The 21,480-nt window shown below is 36.9% G+C and overlaps 1 protein-coding gene across 3 annotated transcripts in view; it reads right to left on the bottom strand.

Moving 5' to 3' along the window:
• Window positions 1–21,480, bottom strand: part of LOC120517953 (ribosomal protein S6 kinase 2 alpha) — a 191,876-nt gene that overhangs the window by 73,837 nt on the left and 96,559 nt on the right. The window contains exon 1 of one of the 3 annotated variants that reach the window (XM_039740492.1): window positions 3,285–3,482. The exons of the other annotated variants lie outside the window; for them this stretch is intronic. Within the exon in view, the coding sequence (XP_039596426.1) occupies window positions 3,285–3,326 (42 nt within the window). The 5' untranslated portion in view covers window positions 3,327–3,482. Of the gene's footprint in view, window positions 1–3,284; window positions 3,483–21,480 lie in introns of those variants that run through there. 3 annotated transcript variants of the gene reach the window in all.

Here is a 21,480-nt window from a genome sequence, read left to right as displayed (position 1 = left end):
TGCCATAACTTACAGGAAAAGAACACCTGCTGAGAGTGAAGCACATCGCACAAGCCAATCAGACATACATCAACTGCAGGATACATAATGGAAATGTAACAAACATGGACAACTGCTTGCACAAACTAATGTCTGCTCGGGTCTTTACAGCAGACTGGTCGTTTTCATCATAACCGAAAGTCAAACACTCTGATTGCAATACAAAGTCATCCAAACCATCATGCCATACAAAAACAAGTTATGTGACCTCAGCTCTGCTTCAAGCCAAAAGTATGAGCCATTTCATTAACAACAAAAGAGAAACAATAAGATGGCAGGACACTGCCACATATACCAAAATCAATACAGAGCCATAGAGCAACTCACTAAAACTGTGGCCTATTACCTTACAGCAAAGAGTGCATGGTATGACTTTAAAAAGCACATTTGAGAAGAACTCCATGAAACTGAGCAAGAAAAAGATGCGCATGAACCACCTTTCTTTGTGGACAGGAGGCCCTGGTGTTTCCTAGTTTTAAAATATTCTTAGTTTCTTACGTGTAGTTGTGCATCACTGTAAGTTACCTTAGATAAACACACACATTTCATGCATATTTTAAATATGTAATTGGAATCTAATTGTCCCTTAGCAGTGTTCAGTCTTATTTATGTTAAAGAAATGAGATGCCTTTAGATGATAATTTTCATTATGGTATATACAGTACTATTAAGTATGAAGAAACATTCCTTTAGCAGTACATATACAGCCCTGTAAAAAGCTTTCAGGATTTTCAAACCCATTCTGGATTTAGGTTTTAAATATTGCTTATGTTGGAGGTCTTTTTCAACTTAGTTGATGACTTCTTCAGAGTCGTCATTTATCAGCCAATTATGCAAATGCTCCAAAAGTAATTATTCAGAACATGCATTAATGAATTACAATTACAAAGGCAACTGTGTGATACAGGATACTTCCAAGATCTAAACAGTTACTAATCGCACATTCCTCTTTAAAATACATACTTGGACTTATATTGTCTAGTTATTAGGAAGCCATTTTCACTTATTAAGATGGTATCTGTTTAAAGCTGCTGTGTCATGTGTCCTCCTTAACAAGCAGGAAGTGGTAGCCCAAGAGGAAGGCTAAGAAAGTGAATGGTTTTTACACAGAAATAGAGATATTAGTGTAACAGGTGAGAAGCAGCCAGAAAATGTTATCATGACAGTGTAAGAAATAAAGTTAAAAAGTTGGTGCAGAACCATCACATGATAAAAGGTTATTGAAAACTATAACAAAGTGTAACATCAGTCTATTGATTAGTACAGCTGATATTTTGAGACAGTTACCCAATCTCTTGTATGATTTGTAATGTTACAACTCTCTTAAAATGCAAATTGAGGGGATAACTCGGAGTGCAACATTTTGGACTAAAAATTTGCTTATCTCACATAATTGTTTTTTGATATAAAATGGTTACAGGAGATCCTTGTGGAAGCTCTACATACCCACAACAACAAAAAGCAAATAAAGACAAAGAATTGCACAGAAGCAAGTATGCAAAGTAGCAAAAAACAAATATTAAAACCCATCTTGGGCCATACCCAGTAAACCCTAACTCTTAAATGTGCTGGCCTGTCCACTTACGTATCATACCAGTGCCAAAATACACTCCTTTCTTAACACTGGCCTCTCTTCATTCTACCAGCTGAGTGTTTGCCAATTGTTCTCCTGGGTATGCAACAAAGTGGCTTCTAGTACAGTGGAGTCAATAAATTACCTCCTGGGGACATTTTTGACCAAACCCCAAAACCACTTTCAGAGTCAGGGAAGGCCTTCCTTTCACTCTGTAGACACAGAACTAGAACATATACCTGTTGGCTCAAATAGCTACTGTACATCTCCAAGGCAGCACCCTAGCTGAGTATTTGAAGGACAGCATTGTCCCATACTTGGGACTGTGTGTCATTTAGTTGCCGGAAGGGATTACCACCCCAAAGATACCTCCCTGTTTCAGTCTCTCTTTTTCTCCCCATCATGTTAGGTCCACTACATTGAGCCATTCCTGGATGTACAACACATATAAAAGGCTTTACTGCTCTCTCAAAGCCCTTGTGATGCTAAACTGTGCAGGGCCTTTTTCTGCTAGTCTCTTTCTCATATGCTTTCTGCATATGGTAAGCTTCTAAAGTATGTTTTTTATATATGTGTATGTGCATTTGCTTTACTTTTTATAAGACAGATGATGTCTCACAGTACATTATATCTTAAGACTGCTATAACCATGCAATGTTCACTTCTTGACTGGAAAAATTACTGGTATTACTGTTGGTCACTGCTGGTTCTACTCTTGTCGGCCAGGCTATTTCAGAGACTTCATACAGTATTTACTACAACAACAACAAACATTTATTTATATAGCACATTTTCATACAAACAGTAGCTCAAAGTGCTTTACATAATAAAAGAATAGAAAAATAAAAGACACAATAAGAAAAACAAAATAAATCAACATTAATTAACATCGAATAAGAGTATGGTCCAATGGCTGGGGGGACAGTTACATATAACTATTCAATGTGACACAAGCCATATCTCGTATTTCATGCTTATACAGTACATACTCCCTCAAACAAAGACTTGTGTGCACAGATAACTGCTAAATTTTAACCTAATCCTTTGGTAAAGATGTATTAATGTGTGTGTAGGAGTGGTAGGGCATACTGATTACACTTTAGCTTGCATTAAGAGACAATTATCATGCTTACTTACTAAGAGACAATAATTACTCCTTAACAATAAGTAATTTTTCTCCTTAAGAAAAAGCAACAAAGCTAGACATGAAACTCAGTGAAAAATAAACACAACTAATTTGTTGTTTATAGCTTTAATTTCTGCCTCTTGAAATCCTATTTAATCCCAGCCCTACATTTTCTTAGCATATTTACACCAGTTAAGGTCAGCTGGGTACCACAGCCTATTTTAGCAACATGTACTGCTAGGCAGGAAAGGACCCAGGGTAAATGACAGTTGGTGGCTGTTTATTCTGGATCCACCCTTTCCTTCACATGATACATTGATATATATTCACAAATGAACAAAATATAAACTCATTTTAACAGTGTAGTCTTAACAAGTGGGGATATAAGCAAACATGGTAAAAGATTATTTTACCTACATTATGTTGCTTATGCAGAACATGCTGCTTTAAATAAACACTATAGTAATTTTTCTTTAGATATTTAAAACCCTAGATATTAACTGCAGCTTTTATAGGATAGACTGTTAAAATTAATAGAGGACTTGCCTCTTGGATACGATGTTTTGTCCGAAACAGGAGCCTCCACATCTCAGCAGGTTCCAGATGTAACCTCCCATATCATATGCAACTTTACAAACAGCGTCATCACTTTTGCAAGGTTTAGAATAAAAACAAAAAACACCTTGCACGCCCTCCAACACAATGGCACAGAAAAAGAGCAACTATGGTAGATGATATGCTTGCTGTTAGAGGGATGCAGTGTAGTAAGTGCTGCTCACCACTACAGTATTTCAATGACTGCTGTTTGTTGAGACAAGAAGGGGAGGGAAACATGCTATTTCCTAGCAAAACCACAGTTTAGTCACTGCTTAGTCAGAAGAGTGCCACAACTGTTCCTCTGTCAGCGACCAAAGGAATCTTTAAGCCTTCACCCAGCAGGAAAAATTAGGCTGAAATCATGAAACAGAATTTTTCAATACAGTATTAGATTTATTACAACCGGTATTGCTTTTTTAAATTTAGATCGAACAGTCCTGTAAAGCAGGTGGGATTTTTTAGATTATTTATTAAAAAAGAGGAAACTGTACAAAGTGTGTTGCAACTAAGCTGCAGCGTTGACCAATAAACAACACTGACTCTGAGTCTAGTTATCACTAGACTCTGAGGCCGAAAAAATTCCGTGCTGATTAAATTGTAACACTGTGTCATAGTGTTCTACCATTAGTGTTACTTGATCAAGAAATGTGCTTGTTTCATTTTTTCCTTTCTGTTCACAAGGCACATCACAGTACATTTCTACTTTAATACTTCATGCATCCTTACCTAAATATAAAAGTATTTGATTTTTTTTTTTGTTGTTGTGCTCATGTGTTCGACATGCAATTAACTCCATTAGACTGAAGAACAACTAATATCATGTGGTTGCAGTTCAATGGTTAAAAGGCTTGATGTAAATTAATCCACACTTTAAGAAATTTAATTGTTAAGAAAATCACATTTAGGTCACTTCATTTACCAACTTCTAGGAAATGCATTGCTGTAGATAAAAATAAATTCTGTAGAGGTTAATTACAACTGCAGCCTTGGGGGTTGATGGGTGCTGGTCAGCAACTGTCCAGAGGAAGGGTGATGGCAGCATTGCAATATCAAGCCACAGTGAATGTCCACATCTGCTTCAGTCCTTAAAACCAATCCTTACCCTAAAATTAAAGCTCTTACGTGACATTTTTCCTGCATGCAGGGGATCTTCATACTGGTGTTTTTCTGCAAATGTAAGTTAAAGGAGTGTATAACAACTGTTAACTAGAAGTTAAATCTTTATAGACAATGTTAATGGTGCTACATACTAATATATTAAACACTTCTATATTTTAAAAAGTCTCTTGATTAGTGACTGCTTCAAAATTATGCTGTTGTCTTTAATGTGGAACATAATTTGAGATTGTCATAACCATTTTGTTGTTTACAGTGCCCTCCCAATAATCAATGCTTTTAGAAAGTATATTGTATTCTATCAAGAAAGGTAAAGTGAGCAAATGGGAGAAAACACAGGACCAAGTAGGACAGAAAAAAGCAAGTGAGCCCAAATCGAGTGATTATGGGTGATTTGACTGGAGAATCTCTAATATTTCCACTGTGTGCTGTTGGACGTATATTACAAAGATGTATGAGAGAAGGAAAAATATCTGACCTCTGGATATACCTCAACAACTTTGAATAACAATACTCAAGTTTTACTAAATGAAATGGCAAAAAGTCTGCTGTTTCAAACAAACATGATGTTAAGAAAACTTTCTATTCTTGGAAATGAAAATCATTATATCTTTGGAGGGCTGAGACAATTATAAATAAGCATAATACTATTGCACATAGAATCAAACGCAGAAACATACACATAATTATAATATTAGGTAAAACCTTTTTTTTATTTAAGTGGCAAAGTCATGTGGCTTTCTGTGGATAAACACATGTAAAAATAAACCTTTTTTCACTGAGACACTAATTATGGAGCGCACTTGGGTGCGTAGAAATGCTGTCAATTAATAAAAGGACAAAAACCTTGCTTCTGCTTATGTATTTAAAATCACTTACAGGTTTCTCAGGTCAAAGGGCATCAATGATGCAAAGTGCTTAACTGGCCATGATGAGGTTAGTGAAATGTTGGACAAATTTACAATATATATAGTATCTTTAAAACATGCCAATGTATCATGCCAGGCATGCAAAACTGCCAAAGCAAACTCTCTCAGCTACACTAGGATATATAGTATAAATGCTTATTTCAGTTATTCAATAAAACAAAAGTTGACTTGTAATTTATGGGATGTCCACAAATGAGTTGTGCACTCCTACATTTATTGCTTAGACTTATGTGTGTAAATGAATATCAAAAAAAATTCCCCATACTCAGCTTTACAGAGAATTGTGACATAAAATGTTAAAAACAGGAACAGGGTAACTTTTTATATATAAATAACTGTTTGACCTTTTATATTAAGGTGACCACCTCAAGCATTATTTTATTTTTTTTAAAAAGTAAAAATAAAATGACCAGCACACTGACTTTTGGATAAATTCTCTACACTATAAAAATTATAAGATAAACAGAAAAGAGATGTTTTCAAGTGCTGTGGTTGTTACTTCCTCTTCCTATAATGAGTTTAGCTAAAGTCCCATCCCACCAAAATAAAGATTTCTCTAATGATATTCTTCTAAATCTTTAACTTCTCACAACTTATCGGTTATTGTCACCACAGATCTGACCCAAATATGAATATGAAACTCAGCTGCTTTTTCTTTAAAGTTACTGCATACTTTTGAGCTCATAAAAAGATTTACATGTCATACTCAAACAATGTGAAAATGGTGAAAATAAGGTAAAAAGATGAGAGGATCACTTTCCATATTATGAGATAGCAGTGTGTGTGATGGACAGCACGGTTGGATGGGTATCATGGCTGGGATGTTTCTTGCATTCTTTTCCAGTCAGGAAGTCAATACAATGGAAGGACAGAGGGATCCTACCTCGAAGTTCCAAAAGTTCCCCCAGTACACTGGATGGCAGCATCAATACAGTAAAGCATCCATTCATATGCCCGAAGAGCTGCTCAGCTGCAATGAACGCTCCCTATTGGGGTCTGTGGGTGCTGCCAAAGTGATCTACCTGACGGTGGCTCTTCTGTCATTTAGAGGTGCCATCTAAAAATAGCTTTGATGTACCAGATAAACCCCAGGGTCCAACTTGAAATAGGGCCCCTCTACTTCAGTCAATAAAAGTGGAGTTATGAATAGAGAAATTAAAGGAAACAGAAGGATTTGTGTGAGGGCATCGTTGAGAAATGCTGTTCACTTATATAAAGCTACTGTGCTCTAATAAAATAATCTTTCTGGAACAGAGTTTGAGTTGAGGGCTGATGTGTCTGGGGTTTGGAGTGCAAAATTCCCCTTAAAGTCTACACGTTTTACCTGTGATCTGAAAAACAGTAATTAACACACTAAAATGAGGAGTGTAACAGTAACATAATTTACTTATGGTTTTAATTAAGCTGCTTGCTAATGAATAAATGCAATATGACCTTCTGTTTTTACTACATCCATTATGCAGCACCCTGGAAAGCTTTGCATATTACTGCAGATATTACTTTTTGTAATTACCATCCACATAACTATATAATTATGATGTAACACAGAAAATTCTCATACTATATATATATATATATATATATATATATATATATATATATATATATATATATATATATATATATATATACAGTATATACACACATACCCATACCCATACACTAGCAAAATACCTGCGCTTTGCAGCGGAGAAGTAGTGTGTTAAAGAAGTAATGAAAACGACAGGGAAACATTTCGAAAATAACGTAACATGATTGTCAATGTAATTGTTTTGTCACTGTTATGACTGGTTGCTGTCATATATATATATATATATATATATATATATATATATATATATATATATATATATATATATATATATATATATATATATATATATATACTGTATACTAGCAAAATAATCGTGCTTCGCAATGGAGAAGTAGTGTGCTAAAGAAGCAATGAAAAAGAAAAGGAAACATTTTGAAAATAACGTAACATGATTGTCAATGTAATTGTTTTGTCACTGTTGTGAGTGATGAGTGTTGCTGTCTTACATATATACACATACACACACACATATATAAACATATATATACATACATATCTACATATACACACACACACACACACATATAAACATATATATACATACATATCTACATATATACATATACACACACACACACATATATATAAACATATATATACATACATATGTACAGTGGTGTGAAAAACTATTTGCCCCCTTCCTGATTTCTTATTCTTTTGCATGTTTCTCACACAAAATGTTTCTGATCATCAAACACATTTAACCATTAGTCAAATATAACACAAGTAAACACAAAATGCAGTTTTTAAATGATGGTTTTATTATTTAGGGAGAAAAAAAATCCAAACCTACATGGCACTGTGTGAAAAAGTAATTGCCCCCTTGTTAAACAATTACCTAACTGTGGTGTATCACACCTGAGTTCAATTTCCGTAGCCACCCCCAGGCCTGATTACTGCCACACCTGTTTTAATCAAGAAATCACTTAAATAGGAGCTGCCTGACACAGAGAAGTAGACCAAAAGCACCTCAAAAACTAGACATCATGCCAAGATCCAAAGAAATTCAGGAACAAATGAGAACAGAAGTAATTGAGATCTATCAGTCTGGTAATGTTATACAGCCATTTCTAAAGCTTTGGGGCTCCAGCGAACCACAGTGAGAGCCATTATCCACAAATGGCAAAAACATCGAACAGTGGTGAACCTTCCCAGGAGTGGCCGGCCAACCAAAATTACCCCAAGAGCGCAGAGATGACTCATCCGAGAGGTCACAAAAGACACCAGGACAACGTCTAAAGAACTGCAGGCCTCACTTGTCTCAATTAAGGTCAGTGTTCACGACTCCACCATAAGAAAGAGACTGGGCAAAAACGTCCTGCATGGCAGATTTCCAAGACGCAAACCACTGTTAAGCAAAAAGAACATTAGGGCTCGTCTCAATTTTGCTAAGAAACATCTCAATGATCGCCAAGACTTTGGGGAAAATACTTTGTGGACTGATGAGACAAAAGATGAACTTTTTGGAAGGCAAATGTCCCGTTACATCTGGCGTAAAAGGAACACAGCATTTCAGAAAAAAAAATATCATATCAACAGTAAAATATGGTGGTGGTAGTGTGATGGTCTGGGGTTGTTTTGCTGCTTCAGGACCTGGAAGGCTTGCTGTGATAGATGGAACCATGAATTCTACTGTCTACCAAAAAATCCTGAAGGAGAATGTCCGGCCATCTGTTCGTCAACTCAAGCTGAAGCGATCTTGGGTGCTGCAACAGGACAATGACAAAAAAACAAACAAGCAAATCCATCTCTGAATGGCTGAAGAAAAACAAAATAAAGACTTTGGAGTGGCCTAGTCAAAGTCCTGACCTGAATCCAATTGAGATGCTATGGCATGACCTTAAAAAGGCGGTTCATGCTAGAAAACCCTCAAATAAAGCTGAATTACAACAATTCTGCAAAGATGAGTGGGCCAAAATTCCTCCAGAGCGCCGTAAAAGACTCATTGCAAGTTATCGCAAACGCTTGATTGCAGTTATTGCTGCTAAGGGTGGCCCAACCAGTTATTAGGGTCAGGGGGCAATTACTTTTTCACACAGAGCCATGTAGGCTTGGATTTTTTTTCTCCCTAAATAATAAAAACCATCATTTAAAAACTGCATTTTGTGTTTACTTGTGGTATATTTGACTAATGGTTAAATGTGTTTGATGATAAGAAACATTTTGTGTGACAAACATGCAAAAGAATAAGAAATCAGGAAGGGGGCAAATAGTTTTTCACACAACTGTGTGTGTATATATATATATATATATATATATATATATATATATATATATATATATATATATACACACACACACACACACACACACACACACACTTACATACATACATACAGTCTTTGGGGTGCGAGCAACTGTTGCTGGGGGTGCCAGAATCCATGAAGAAAGAAAAATTAAAAACATTATTTGTACAAAATCTTAATGTATTTATCCATTCCTAAATAATTAAATGGGCAGGCTATTTCAGATCAGTGCAATACGCTGTTTGTTAAAACGGATGACTCCCGCTCTTACGTGCAAGTCTGCGTGGATATTATGAACTATTGTTTCTGTTCAAGTTCTATTTAAATTTTAAATAGAAGGAATTTTTATTTAGTCGACAGAATATTATTCGAATAAATCAACTCAAACCTTAAATAACTTATAATATTTTGCTCTCCATAAAAATATATCCTGTCTAAATTATACAAGTTAGAAATAAAGTAAACGTTAAAAGAACAAACATTCAAATTTCTTTACTCTTATGTAATTTTATATAAAAATAAACTTAAATTTTAAATATCCCAAAAGATTTTGCTCTCCATAAAAATATATCCTGTCAAAATTATACAAATTCAAATATGAACATGGTGCATAACAAAACCTGGAAATATAAATAAAATGTGTTCTTTTCAGCAATAACAAATCAAATCATTCAGTTGTCTTTGCTAATACTGTATGTCATTTTATCAGCGCTGGACGCCTGGCATCTTTTTGGCAACAAGTTCGTTTATGTTTGGTGTGAGGTTCTGTGTTGTGGAGATTCTCAGGATGGACTGCAGGTGCTCATCAGTGAGGCGACTCCTGTGTGCTGTTTTGTTAGTCTTCATGACTGAGAAGAGCTTCTCACACAGATATGTGGTACCAAACATGCACAAGGTTCGAGCCGCATGTAGACGGAGCTGGAGCATTTTGCGGAATGGAGTGAATAAACTGTGCGGGCCTGCAGTATCGTACTTTGCCTTCAGTGTGCCATTACACTGCAGCTCAATCACCTCCATCTGAATCTGCACAGGTGCAGTTTCCACATCGACGGCAAATGGGTTGCGAAACAACTCAAAATTCTTTTTTTGTTCTTCAAAGTCACCAAAGCACCGTGCGAACTCAGTGCGCTCAGTTTATCAGCAAAGTGCGTATTTGGGAACACCGTAGTGCCGACTTGGTTCAACATTACTTGGCAACAGGGAAAGTGGGGCAAGTTGCACTGGTGCATTTGTGTCTCCCATAAAAGTAGCTTCACTTGAAATCACTTTGTGATTTTGCACGGTAAAAACGTCTGCTGAAGTGTCAGATTCTTCTTTAACTCTTCTGCTTTCTGTATCTTGTGCATTGCATTCAGGTCTTTCAGGTTATCTTGATGTTTTGTCTCATAGTGCCGTCTTAGATTAAATTCTGTAATTACAGCCACATTAGCTCCACAAATGAGACACACGGGTTTACCGGCAATGTCAGTAAACATATACTCAGCCTCCCATCGGTTTTAAAGGCTCTATGTTCAGAATCACCTTTTCTCTCGGCATCGTGTGGGCTAGCTTCAATAACTTGCAGCATCATAAGCTAGACTTGATTAACGCGTAAGTGTTGGCAAGGCAGCTGAAGCGCTGCATTATGGGATCTGTAGTTTATTGTGTTACCTGCGTTTCATATCCCCGGGCCATTAATAACAATAATACATAAAATGATCTCGGGCGGATATAATTACACCGGGCGGATGTGGCCTGTGGGCCTTGAGTTTGACACATATGGACTAAATAGAACTTGAAAAGATATATTTTTTCAAATGTGATCGCGCAATTCAGATCGAGTTGACGCGCACTACAGTACATCGAGCCCGCGTGCTATTGTGGTTTTGCCTGCGTGCCTCAATAAGTTACCCTCCCCTCGCTCTTACTTTTTTACCGTTCATCTAATGAATACACTGAGTATGGCTTTACCAAAACAATCATTGATCGCGAATAAAGTATCCATTATTCATAAAGCTTCAATTGGTGATCTGTCTTTCTGCGTTAACCGCATATTTTTTCATACGTCTCAAACCAAGGGGATGTGAGGCTAAAATGAATCGTAAAGCGCGCGTGCATACTCAGTGCATCCCCTCTCAGGAATCGAACCTCGGACACCGGCGCTAGAGGCGAAGCCTCTACTATTGCGTCACGGCATGTGGTTTGTCTATTTCAGCGTAGCAGTGTAATTCGGTTTTTGTTCAGCACTCTTTGGAACTGTTGCTTATTGTCTGCGCACTGCGTCAGTTCACGTGAGCCACTGAATATGGTTTTATATGTCACTCGCTCCGCTTCTAATTGTTTCGCTGCCTTCTTAATTATATAATGTATGTTTTCTTCAGCGGTTTTTGGAGCTCTTCCTGGTTTTCTAGGTACTGCGTGATTATGTGGGAGGCGTGATGATGTCACACGAAACTCCGCCCCCCACGACATTCGAGCTCAACTCCATTACAGTAAATGGAGAAAAATAGCTTCTAGTTATGACCATTACGCGTAGAATTTCGAAATGAAACCTGCCCAACTTTTGTAAGTAAGCTGTAAGGAATGAGCCTGCCAAATTTCAGCCTTCTACCTATATGGGAAGTTGGAGAAATAGTGATGAGTCAGTGAGTGAGTGAGTGAGGGCTTTGCCTTTTATTAGTATAGATATACACACACATACATATATATCGGCGCTTCCCGATTCATTTTACACTCGCACCCCCTGTGATGGATGATCCCGATTTCGTAACCCCTTGGTTTCAGTAGAAATATGAAAAAATATGAGGTTAACGCAGAAAAACAAATCACCAATTGAAGCTTTATGAATAATGGATACTTTATTCGCCATCAAAATTTTTTTGGTAAAGCCATACTCAGTGTAATCCTCCTTCCATTTTCTAATTTTTTCGCGACTAGCCATGTTTAAAAGAACGGTAAAAAAGTAAGAGCGAATCGACAGTGACTTATCGAGGCAGGAAGGCGAGAGCACAATAGCAGGCGAGCTCAATGTAGTGCACTTCAAGTCGGTCTAAAATGCGCGATCAGATTCAGAAAAAAATATATCTTTTCAAGTTCTATTTGGATATAAGTAGGTTCTATTTAGTCGACAGAAATATCTTTGGTAGGAATGTAGGTTGAATTTAGTCTTTAAATTTCTATGGTGAAGAAAAATGTATGCAATGATGACTAAAAAGATTACAATATGCAAGCTTTCGAGGCAACTCAGGCCCCTTCATCAGGCAAGATGTAATCTACATCTATCTATATACTGTATAGATGGATTTACATTAGATTACATCTTGCCTGAAGAAGGGGCCTGAGTTGCCTCAAAAGCTTGCATATTGTAATCTTTTTAGTCATCATTGCATACATTTTTCTTCACCATAGAAATTTAAAGATATATATATATATATATATATATAGTATGAAAAAATATGAGGTTAACGCAGAAATATTAATATATATATATATAATAATATATATATTATTATATATTATATAATTATATAATATATATATTATTATATATTATATATTAATATAATATATTATTATATATTATTATATATATATTATTATATATTAATATATATATAATAATATATAATTATTAAATATGAGGTTAATACAGGTTAATCGACATTTATATATATCATATATATACAGTAATCCCTCCTCGTTTGCTGGAGTTGCGTTCCAGACCCCCCCGCGATAGGTGAAAATCCGCGAAGTAGAAACCATATGTTTGTATGGTTATTTTTATATATTAAGCCCTTATAAACTCTCCCACCCCATTAACATTATTAGAGCCCTCTAGACATGAAATAACACCCTTTAGTCAAACGTTTAAACTGTGCTCCATTACAAGACAGAGATGACAGTTCTTTCTCACAATTAAAAGAAAGCAAACATATCTTATCTTCAAAGAAGCGCCGTCATAAAGGAGCGCCGTCAGGAGCAGAGAATGTCAGAGAGAGCTCACAAAGAAAAGCAAACAATCAAAAAATCAATACGTGCTTTTAAGTATACAGAAGCACCACGATAAAGCGGCATTTTGTAGAGGAGCGTCCGTGTCCTCTGTGCAAACAGCCCCTCTGCTCACACCACCTCTGTCAGGCAGAGAGAGTGAGAAAGATAGAGAGAAGCAAACAATCCCAAGTACCACACGGGAAGCATACCTTATATCATTGAGGAGTTTTAGTTAATATGTAATACATGCTCTGATTGGGTAGCTTCTAAGCCAACCGCCAATAGCATCCCTTGTATGAAATCAACTGGGCAATCAAACTGAGGAAGCATGTAACCTAAATTAAAAGACCCATTGTCCGCAGAAAGTGATATATATTTAGATGTGCTTACATTTAAAATCCGCGATAGAGTGAAGCCGAAAGTCGAAGTTCGATATAGCGAGGGATTACTGTACTTACTTATATCGGTGGTATGACACCACTGTCAGCCGCCATATTGAACTTTTCAACGTCAATAATTCTCCAAATTCCCATGTAGGTTGAAGGCTAAATATATTTATAAATAGTTTTACTGTCAAATAATGCAAAGAGTATGCGGCACGTGTTTCACCCTAATTATGGGCTCATCAGGCGTACACACTCACTGCTCCCCCTCTCCGGAATCGAACCTTGGACATCAGCGCTACAGGCGAAGGCTTTTGCGTTGCACCACGGCGTGTGGTTCGTTTATTTGACAGTATGTAGATCGGGATATATATATATGATAACTCCTGTAGCCACAATAAATGCCTTTATTGAATAGATAAACCAGAGGTGAGCAAGTTCCTTTCTACTGCAGCCACAGCCGTGACACGCATAAAAAACATCAATAATAACTCATAAACTTGCAATATTATTTAGGAAAATCGCAACATTTTAGTCACCAAAAATTCGGATTATTTGTAAACAAAATCCATCCTCCTCTCTTTCCTCAAAAACAATTCAATTACTCTGTCGTACAGATTATATGTGCGCTTCAGTTCCATCAAAAAGTGCCTTTCTATCGCTATCGAAGCTAATGCTGAAAGTCGAACCTGCCCTGTCGTATTTCTGGCATAAGTTTTAATTCGCTTTAGGCTGAAAATGTCCGCTCGACAGAAGCAGTGTACATGGGAATAATCACCGCCAAATATACCAATGTGAACAGCTACTCCATGCTCTCATTCAGATTTTTCTGATGAAGGAAGTCATGGAGATCAGTGGGAGATTTTCCTGCAAAATTATCCATGGCATACATTACAGTCAGTTCTGTTTTTAGCCGAGACAGATCAAAAACCACTCTGTGGCTCTTGTGTTAAACTGGAGAAGACTGCATGCGTGAAATTTTTCTTGTATTCCCAAAACTTCTGGGGCTCGAGAAGCGTGACAAACATCAGGTTTTCGTGGTCTTGAAATCTGGTCTGTGTCTGGCAAATAATATTGTCCAGAATCCTGCCATGGAGTTGGCCGTAATGCGTGCGAGGACACTATGAGCACTTGCGGTGCGTTCAGTGGCCTCGTAGAGTTCCGCATATCGGCTTCTATCCAATCAATGGGTCTGAATACAGTGACGTTGCTATACGCCTGCTAGAGGACCCTACTGACACCAACTCAAAATCTGATTGGTTGAAGCAACAGGTTAATCGACATTTATTCTGTGTTAGAGTGCCTGCACAATGGATTGTGAAGGCTTCTCTGCCTGGCAACAAATGATGGCTGAAATGTGATTGGTTAAATGCTTTAATACGAAAATACATGCCTGGGAGCAGCACAACCATCGGAAAAGCTATGAAAGGAAGCGGACAGACTATTTGTAATTATTTAATAAGTATTCATGGACAAAATATAATTAACATCAGTTTGTGATTCAGATATTTTTACTTATGAATATGCTAAGCACAGTCCTTGACCCGCGAATATTTACCTTATATGGGCAGGCACTCAATTACGTGGGCGGTTATGTCCATTACACGTAGAATTTTGAAATGAAACCTGGCCAACTTTTGTAAGTAAGCTGCAAGGAATAAGCCTGCCAAATTTCAGCCTGCTACCTACACGGGAAGTTGGAGAATTAGTGATGAGTGAGTGAGTGAGTGAGCCAGTCAGTGAGTCAGTGAGGGCTTTGCCTTTAATTAGTATAGATATACAGTGGAACCTCGGTTTACGAGTAACTTGGTTTACGAATGTTTTACAAGACGAGCTAAATTTTTAAATAAATTTTGACTTGATAAACGATCGATGTCTTGCAATACGAGTAGTATGGATACACTTTGTCTGCTGAGCGTCATGTGATCACAACTGAGCTGATGGTTCCGCTCTCTCGCTCTCTCGCGCCCGTCCGTCCGTCTCTCTCTCTCCTCGAGGGCAATCGTCTCCTATTCTCCGTCTGAGTCTGTGTGCCTCACTCATATAGTCAACATCCGTACGAGCGTATACTGTTTACTACAGCATTGTGACTATGTGTGTGTGTGCGCGTGTGCACACGTGTGTGCTGTGAAGTGCGAGTGCCCATCTTGCGCCCCAAAACATAAAGCTGAGTCTCAGTCCTTTGACAACACCAGCTTTATTCAGCTTGAAACAGCAACAGCGCTATTATTTATTGTAACGGGATCTTTATAATGTTCCTTGTATCACCCATTGATGGCAGGCGCTTATAGCATGCCTGCGATCTTTTTGGATGTGCTTATACGGCGAACTGCTAAAGCGCTGGGAGACTGCGATTGCTTTGGGACACTCTTCCGCGTGTCGTCCTGTTGGGTGGAATCCCACAAGAGTTTAGAAACTCACTCACACCAGCCATGATTCTTTTTAAAGGTGAAGTGCAGGTTAATTTGTTTTATGTATTTTTACTTTATATTTTGTATTAATCATTTTTATATGAATAGTTTTGGGTTGTGGAACAAATCATCCGAGTTTCCATTATTTCTTATGGGGAAATTCACTTTGATATACGAGTGCTTTGGATTGCGAGCACGTTTCCGGAACGAATTTTGCTCACAAACCGAGGTTCCACTGTATATATATTAATTTGTTAATATACATATATACATATACATATATACATATACACATATATATATATATATACATATATATATATATATATATATATATATATATATATATATATATATATATATATATATATACACACACACATATTATATATATATATACACCTTATATAACATATTCTTGTGTCAGTGACTCAAGTTCTAGTCTGTTCATGTGAATTTTCACCTTTAGATCAATGACAGATTGTCAGGTGAACTGATTGGTACTGTATAATAACATAACATTTAGTCCTGAAACAATTAAGCTGCAAGGTCAGTACTCATCACTCTACACAAATCACTTACCCTGAAGTCATCAAATTACAGTGCAGTTACAACCCATCAGCACCTGATATACAGTACACTCTCTCAATTTTACATATATGCAAAAGATAAACTTAGAGTGGGGATGTTCACATAATGGATTATACATAAACACTCTAAATGTATGCACACCAACTAACTTAGAAAGTGAATATAATTCAACTCTCTCCTTTTTCAGTTACTAACCCAAGTTCATTAAGTTTTTTCTCATTTAACTCCCAGCGGGTCTCCAAGTGGAATTCTGTGATAGGTTTTTATGAGACATTCATTTGTGTCATCAACATGTGCTTTTTAGATGGCATACGGTTTCCATAGTATCAGTAAATAAAAGTGAAACTTTTTTTTTCTTGTTTATTCCACATAGCTGCATTTGAAAATCTTAATTTTGCAATGGCTTATACTAAATACTGTATAAGCATCCAACATATCTCAGTCATAAAAATAACATATTTCATGCAAGCAGTCTAAATCATTTAATCTTCGTAACTGTTTTTTCTAAGCAGCTTCTAGAAGAAAAATCCCAAATAAAGTGTAAAGTGAAGGTGATTTCAGTCCTTCAGTGCCCATGTTTATGTGAGTGAATTTTTTTCTTTTCTCTAACCCCTTTGAAGGGTACAAAGCACCAAAAGCCTTTTGATTTCACATTGTGGTTTCACATTGTAATTCTCAGTGAATGACAAAGGCCAGAATGGCATTCCATACTGTATCACATTTTACTAAATAAAAAAATATTCCAGCACATTGGTTAAAAAAAAAAACAAAAAAAAACAAAACACTCTGTATCATCATTGTGGCTTCATATATATGTTACCAGCAAAAAGGGGGAGTGTTAAGGATGTATTTCTTTTACTCTTTGTTTCTTTTTTAAACTGACAGTAAATTTTATTAGAAAACTGTTGGTTAAGGCGATGACAAAGTATAAAAGAGCGAAAACTTAAGACTATTGCTGATGGGAAACTGTAAAAAAATGAATCCAGATATTTTTCCATTTTCCTAGGTTATTACTTTTCATGAGTAATTACAAAACTTGTAATACCAACACCTGTATTCTGTGTCATTGCAGGCTTATGGCAGAAGTCCCAATTATATTTAAATACTGAAGCAATTATTACGAAAATGATGTGTCTGTTCCCCCTTTTCTAACCTCTGTATAACCTTTGACTAAATCTACGGATTGAAGTTATCATTTTCCAAAAATAAATAAATACATATATACATGCATACACACATACATATACACCCATTGCTTTTCTGTTTCACCATACCAAAATAAACCAAGAAATTTTATTCCTCTGAAATGGATGGTGGAGGATATGTGCAACAAGTGATAAATGGTCAGTACTTCCACCGCTGCTGAATTGGGCTCAGGTGGCACCTACTGACCTTATCTAGGATCTAGGATAAACAGACAAATGAAAAAAATGAATACCTGGAATTTTCAGCAAAAACACCTTCAAATTAAAATACTTCCTTTCTTTAGGAGCACTACATTGTCAAATATACAGTACTATACAAACAAAAAAACAGAAAAAAGTTTTATCCAGTAGGGGGCAGAGAAATGCAATTCTTTAGCACAGTAAAACCTTATTTTGGTGTAATTGAATAACTTAATTTTGTGTACTTCAGCTAACAGTGTTTAGCTTTAGAAATATAATGTAGCAGTTCTTACCACAGTAACAGATTTTTTAAAACTAATTATGAAATTAACAACCTGATGAGGAAATGATTTATGTGTTATTATATACACTGTAATTCTTCAGAAACTGCATGGAAAGCCCCAAAATATAACTTGATATTCCCTCTTTCGTTCAGTTATGGCAGGAAATATGGCAAAATAGCAAATGGTTATTTTTCAGATCTCAACCTCCAGCTAAATGTGTCACTTAACATGCCTGTTTTATTTGTCTGAGATTTTTATAGCTAACTATAAACTCGGAGTTAAGCACCTGACCCATAATGACCAAGTGCTTATCACTGACCCTGTGCAACCTTCAGTGTGGCACTTTACGGTGCTACACATGAAGAAATCTGAAAAAGTCCCTGTATCCTGAGAACATAAAGTCAAAAAATAAACTTAAAATGTGACCAGTAGTGTAAAATTAAACGTTTTAGAACACCTCCGTTTTACATCAAATTTAATCAGTTGAAATGCAATGAATCACTTAAAATGGTGAAAAAATAAGCAGTAAACTGCCAGATGTTTACATTTAAAGATCAAGCTGGCAAAAACTGAAAAAAGGATATTTCAGAATATTTGAAATGGCTCTTCTTCAGGGAACAACTAATAGGCTACAATCTGCAGATGTACTGCAGCGATTAAATTAACTTAACTATTGCAAGTTGAAGCAAACAATTTGCACAGGTGTCCCATCTTCTGTTGATTACTTAAACAATCCCCTGTCGGTCAAAGCAGAGTTGGAACAGACTGTGTTACCATATCCTCTGAAATATGGGGGTATTTTTTGCAAAAAAGAAAATTAAAATTAAAATTATAAAATGAAAATGCAATCTCTCTTTTGCAATTTTATTTTCAAAGTCTGCATACAAAAATGAAAATTAAAATGAAATACCCTCAAATGCAATTTAATTTTCAGACTGAACCGCAATGAAGCTGCAAAAATGAAAAGTAAAACGGATTTCCATTTTCAAGATCTCAACATGCAAATAGTGCGGGTCAATGGGCAGGGCTTTGTACCTCGATTTCCCACCAGTCCTTGTCCTTTGTAGCTGTAGAGCCACTTCAATTGAAAGAATATTTCTCACTTCGACGGTTTAATTCACATGATTTTGATCATTTCACCCTCGTACTGCAAGCTTCACAGTGAAACCATCTTACAAAATCCAAGGGCAACGAATAATTGTTGTTCTGAAGTAATTAATGTTCAATTTAATTACAATATTTAACATGGCAGAAATTAGACTTTATTATGTCATAATTTACATTTATTACACTTGCATAACCCTCCCTTCAAAGTCGCTGTCCCCAGCGGCCACTTCCAGCTCCTCACAGCAGTGCACAAACTCCTTGAAATGTCTGGGTGGTCTTCCTTCCCACGTCGGTCATGCAGCCGGTGTTGAGGGCACACCCGCAGGGTTTGGGCGTGCTGTGTTGTCATATTGTGCAGCAGGGATGTTGCGTGCTGCACTGGCAGGTAGCATAACTGGGATCTTAAGTGCTGTGCTGTTGTTCGGCACAGCAGGTGTGTTCAACACTGATTGAGCAGGCAATATATAGGCTATAGGCAAGCAGGCGAACCTCCTGGTGTGGAGATGCAGATATACCGTTTTCTTTGCTGTTTTGCAAACCGTGTTCCAGGTCTGGATCTCAGCTTTGAGGCTCTCCCTTCACCGCTGCTTCACAACGCCTCTATGATCTACCTTGTCCTTTGCTTGTGAATTTTTACCACCAGCCCTGCTTCTCACAGCTCACTTGGGGTCAGTAGCAACTCGATCTGCCACACTTTTCCTCCAGACCTTAGCAGATGGAGAAGCGGTGGTGGAGCTGCCCAGGTGTCAGTCTCAACAAACTATGATGTAATAAAGGATAATTTCTGTTATGTTAAATATTGTAATTGTTAATAATTTCTTCAGAACTATAATTACGTGTGGTCTTCGGATTTTATGAGACAATTTCACTGTGAAGCTTGCAGTACAGGGGAGAAAATATCAAAATAATGTGAATTATACAGTAATCCCTCCTCGATCGCGGGAGTTGCGTTCCAGACCATAAACCTCCTTAAGGCCGATATATGAAAATCCGCAAATTAGAAACCATATGTTTGTATGGTTATTTTTATATATTTTAAGCCCTTATAAACTCTCCCACACGGTTTATAAATATTCCCTGCACAGTTATACAGCATAATCCCTTTGTATTCTCTTAGATATTAGGTAAGATTCATTGAAATTATGTATGTAAACAAACTGTTTATATACAGTAAAACCTAAATATTATTTCAAAGATATCGAGTGTCTCCGATATCACATATGTTACAGCCATTACGATAGACAGACCACCAGCAATAAATATGTACAATGCAAGAAAAATTGTATACAGTAAATGTGTGTACAGTGACACTAAACGTACGTACATGTACTAAGTACTATAAGTAGAAAATTAATTATGGTTACTCACCAACAATGACACGATGACTTGTCCGATAATGATGAGTTTAATTTTACTGCACAACAAAGGAGAGCGTTACAGCCCTTCTAAAGGAGCCACTTTAGGCAACTGTGTAGCACCGCCGTTATTCTTCTTCAATCCAAATCCCTAAAGCAGATTCCATCCAGACTACTGCCTTATTACATCCACTTACAACTCGTTTTGCACCCTGGTTAAAAGGACACTGCGGCCCTAAATCTTATATTCCTTTCCTACTTTTTAAATAAAAAGAATCGTGGCCTCATTGATGCTGTAATGGCGTCCTACAGCGGTGTAGCTTTTCCCTTCCTTCAACAAATCCAAGACGTTTACCTTTTCGGCAATCGTTAACATCTTCCGTTGGCGCTTGGGCACAGACCCGGAAGCAGTAACAGGAGCAGATCGTTTTGGAGCCATAATGAAGGGCTTGACTATGCACAAAGATAAACACAAAACAGCACAAAAGTTAACTCTTTACACAGCGAAACACGTTGATGCTGATTAAGCAAGACGAGACTTCCTGGTTAACACCGCATTCAGCACACAGGAACTTAACTGCGTGCTCTGATTGGTTAGCTTATCAGCCATCCGCCAATAGCGTCCCTTGCATGAAATCAACTAGGCAAACCAACTGAGGAAGCATGTACAGGAAGTAAAAAGACCCATTGTCCGCAGAACCCGCAAAGCAGCGAAAAATTATATATTTAGTTATGCTTACATATAAAATCCGCGATAGAGTGAAGCCGCGAAAGT

The sequence above is a fragment of the Polypterus senegalus genome, chromosome 17 (genome assembly GCF_016835505.1).
Source record: "Polypterus senegalus isolate Bchr_013 chromosome 17, ASM1683550v1, whole genome shotgun sequence".
NCBI classification, from domain to species: Eukaryota; Metazoa; Chordata; class Cladistia; order Polypteriformes; family Polypteridae; genus Polypterus; species Polypterus senegalus.
The sequence above is the reverse complement of the archived record's forward strand: the minus strand, read 5'-3'. Positions and strand labels throughout refer to the sequence as shown.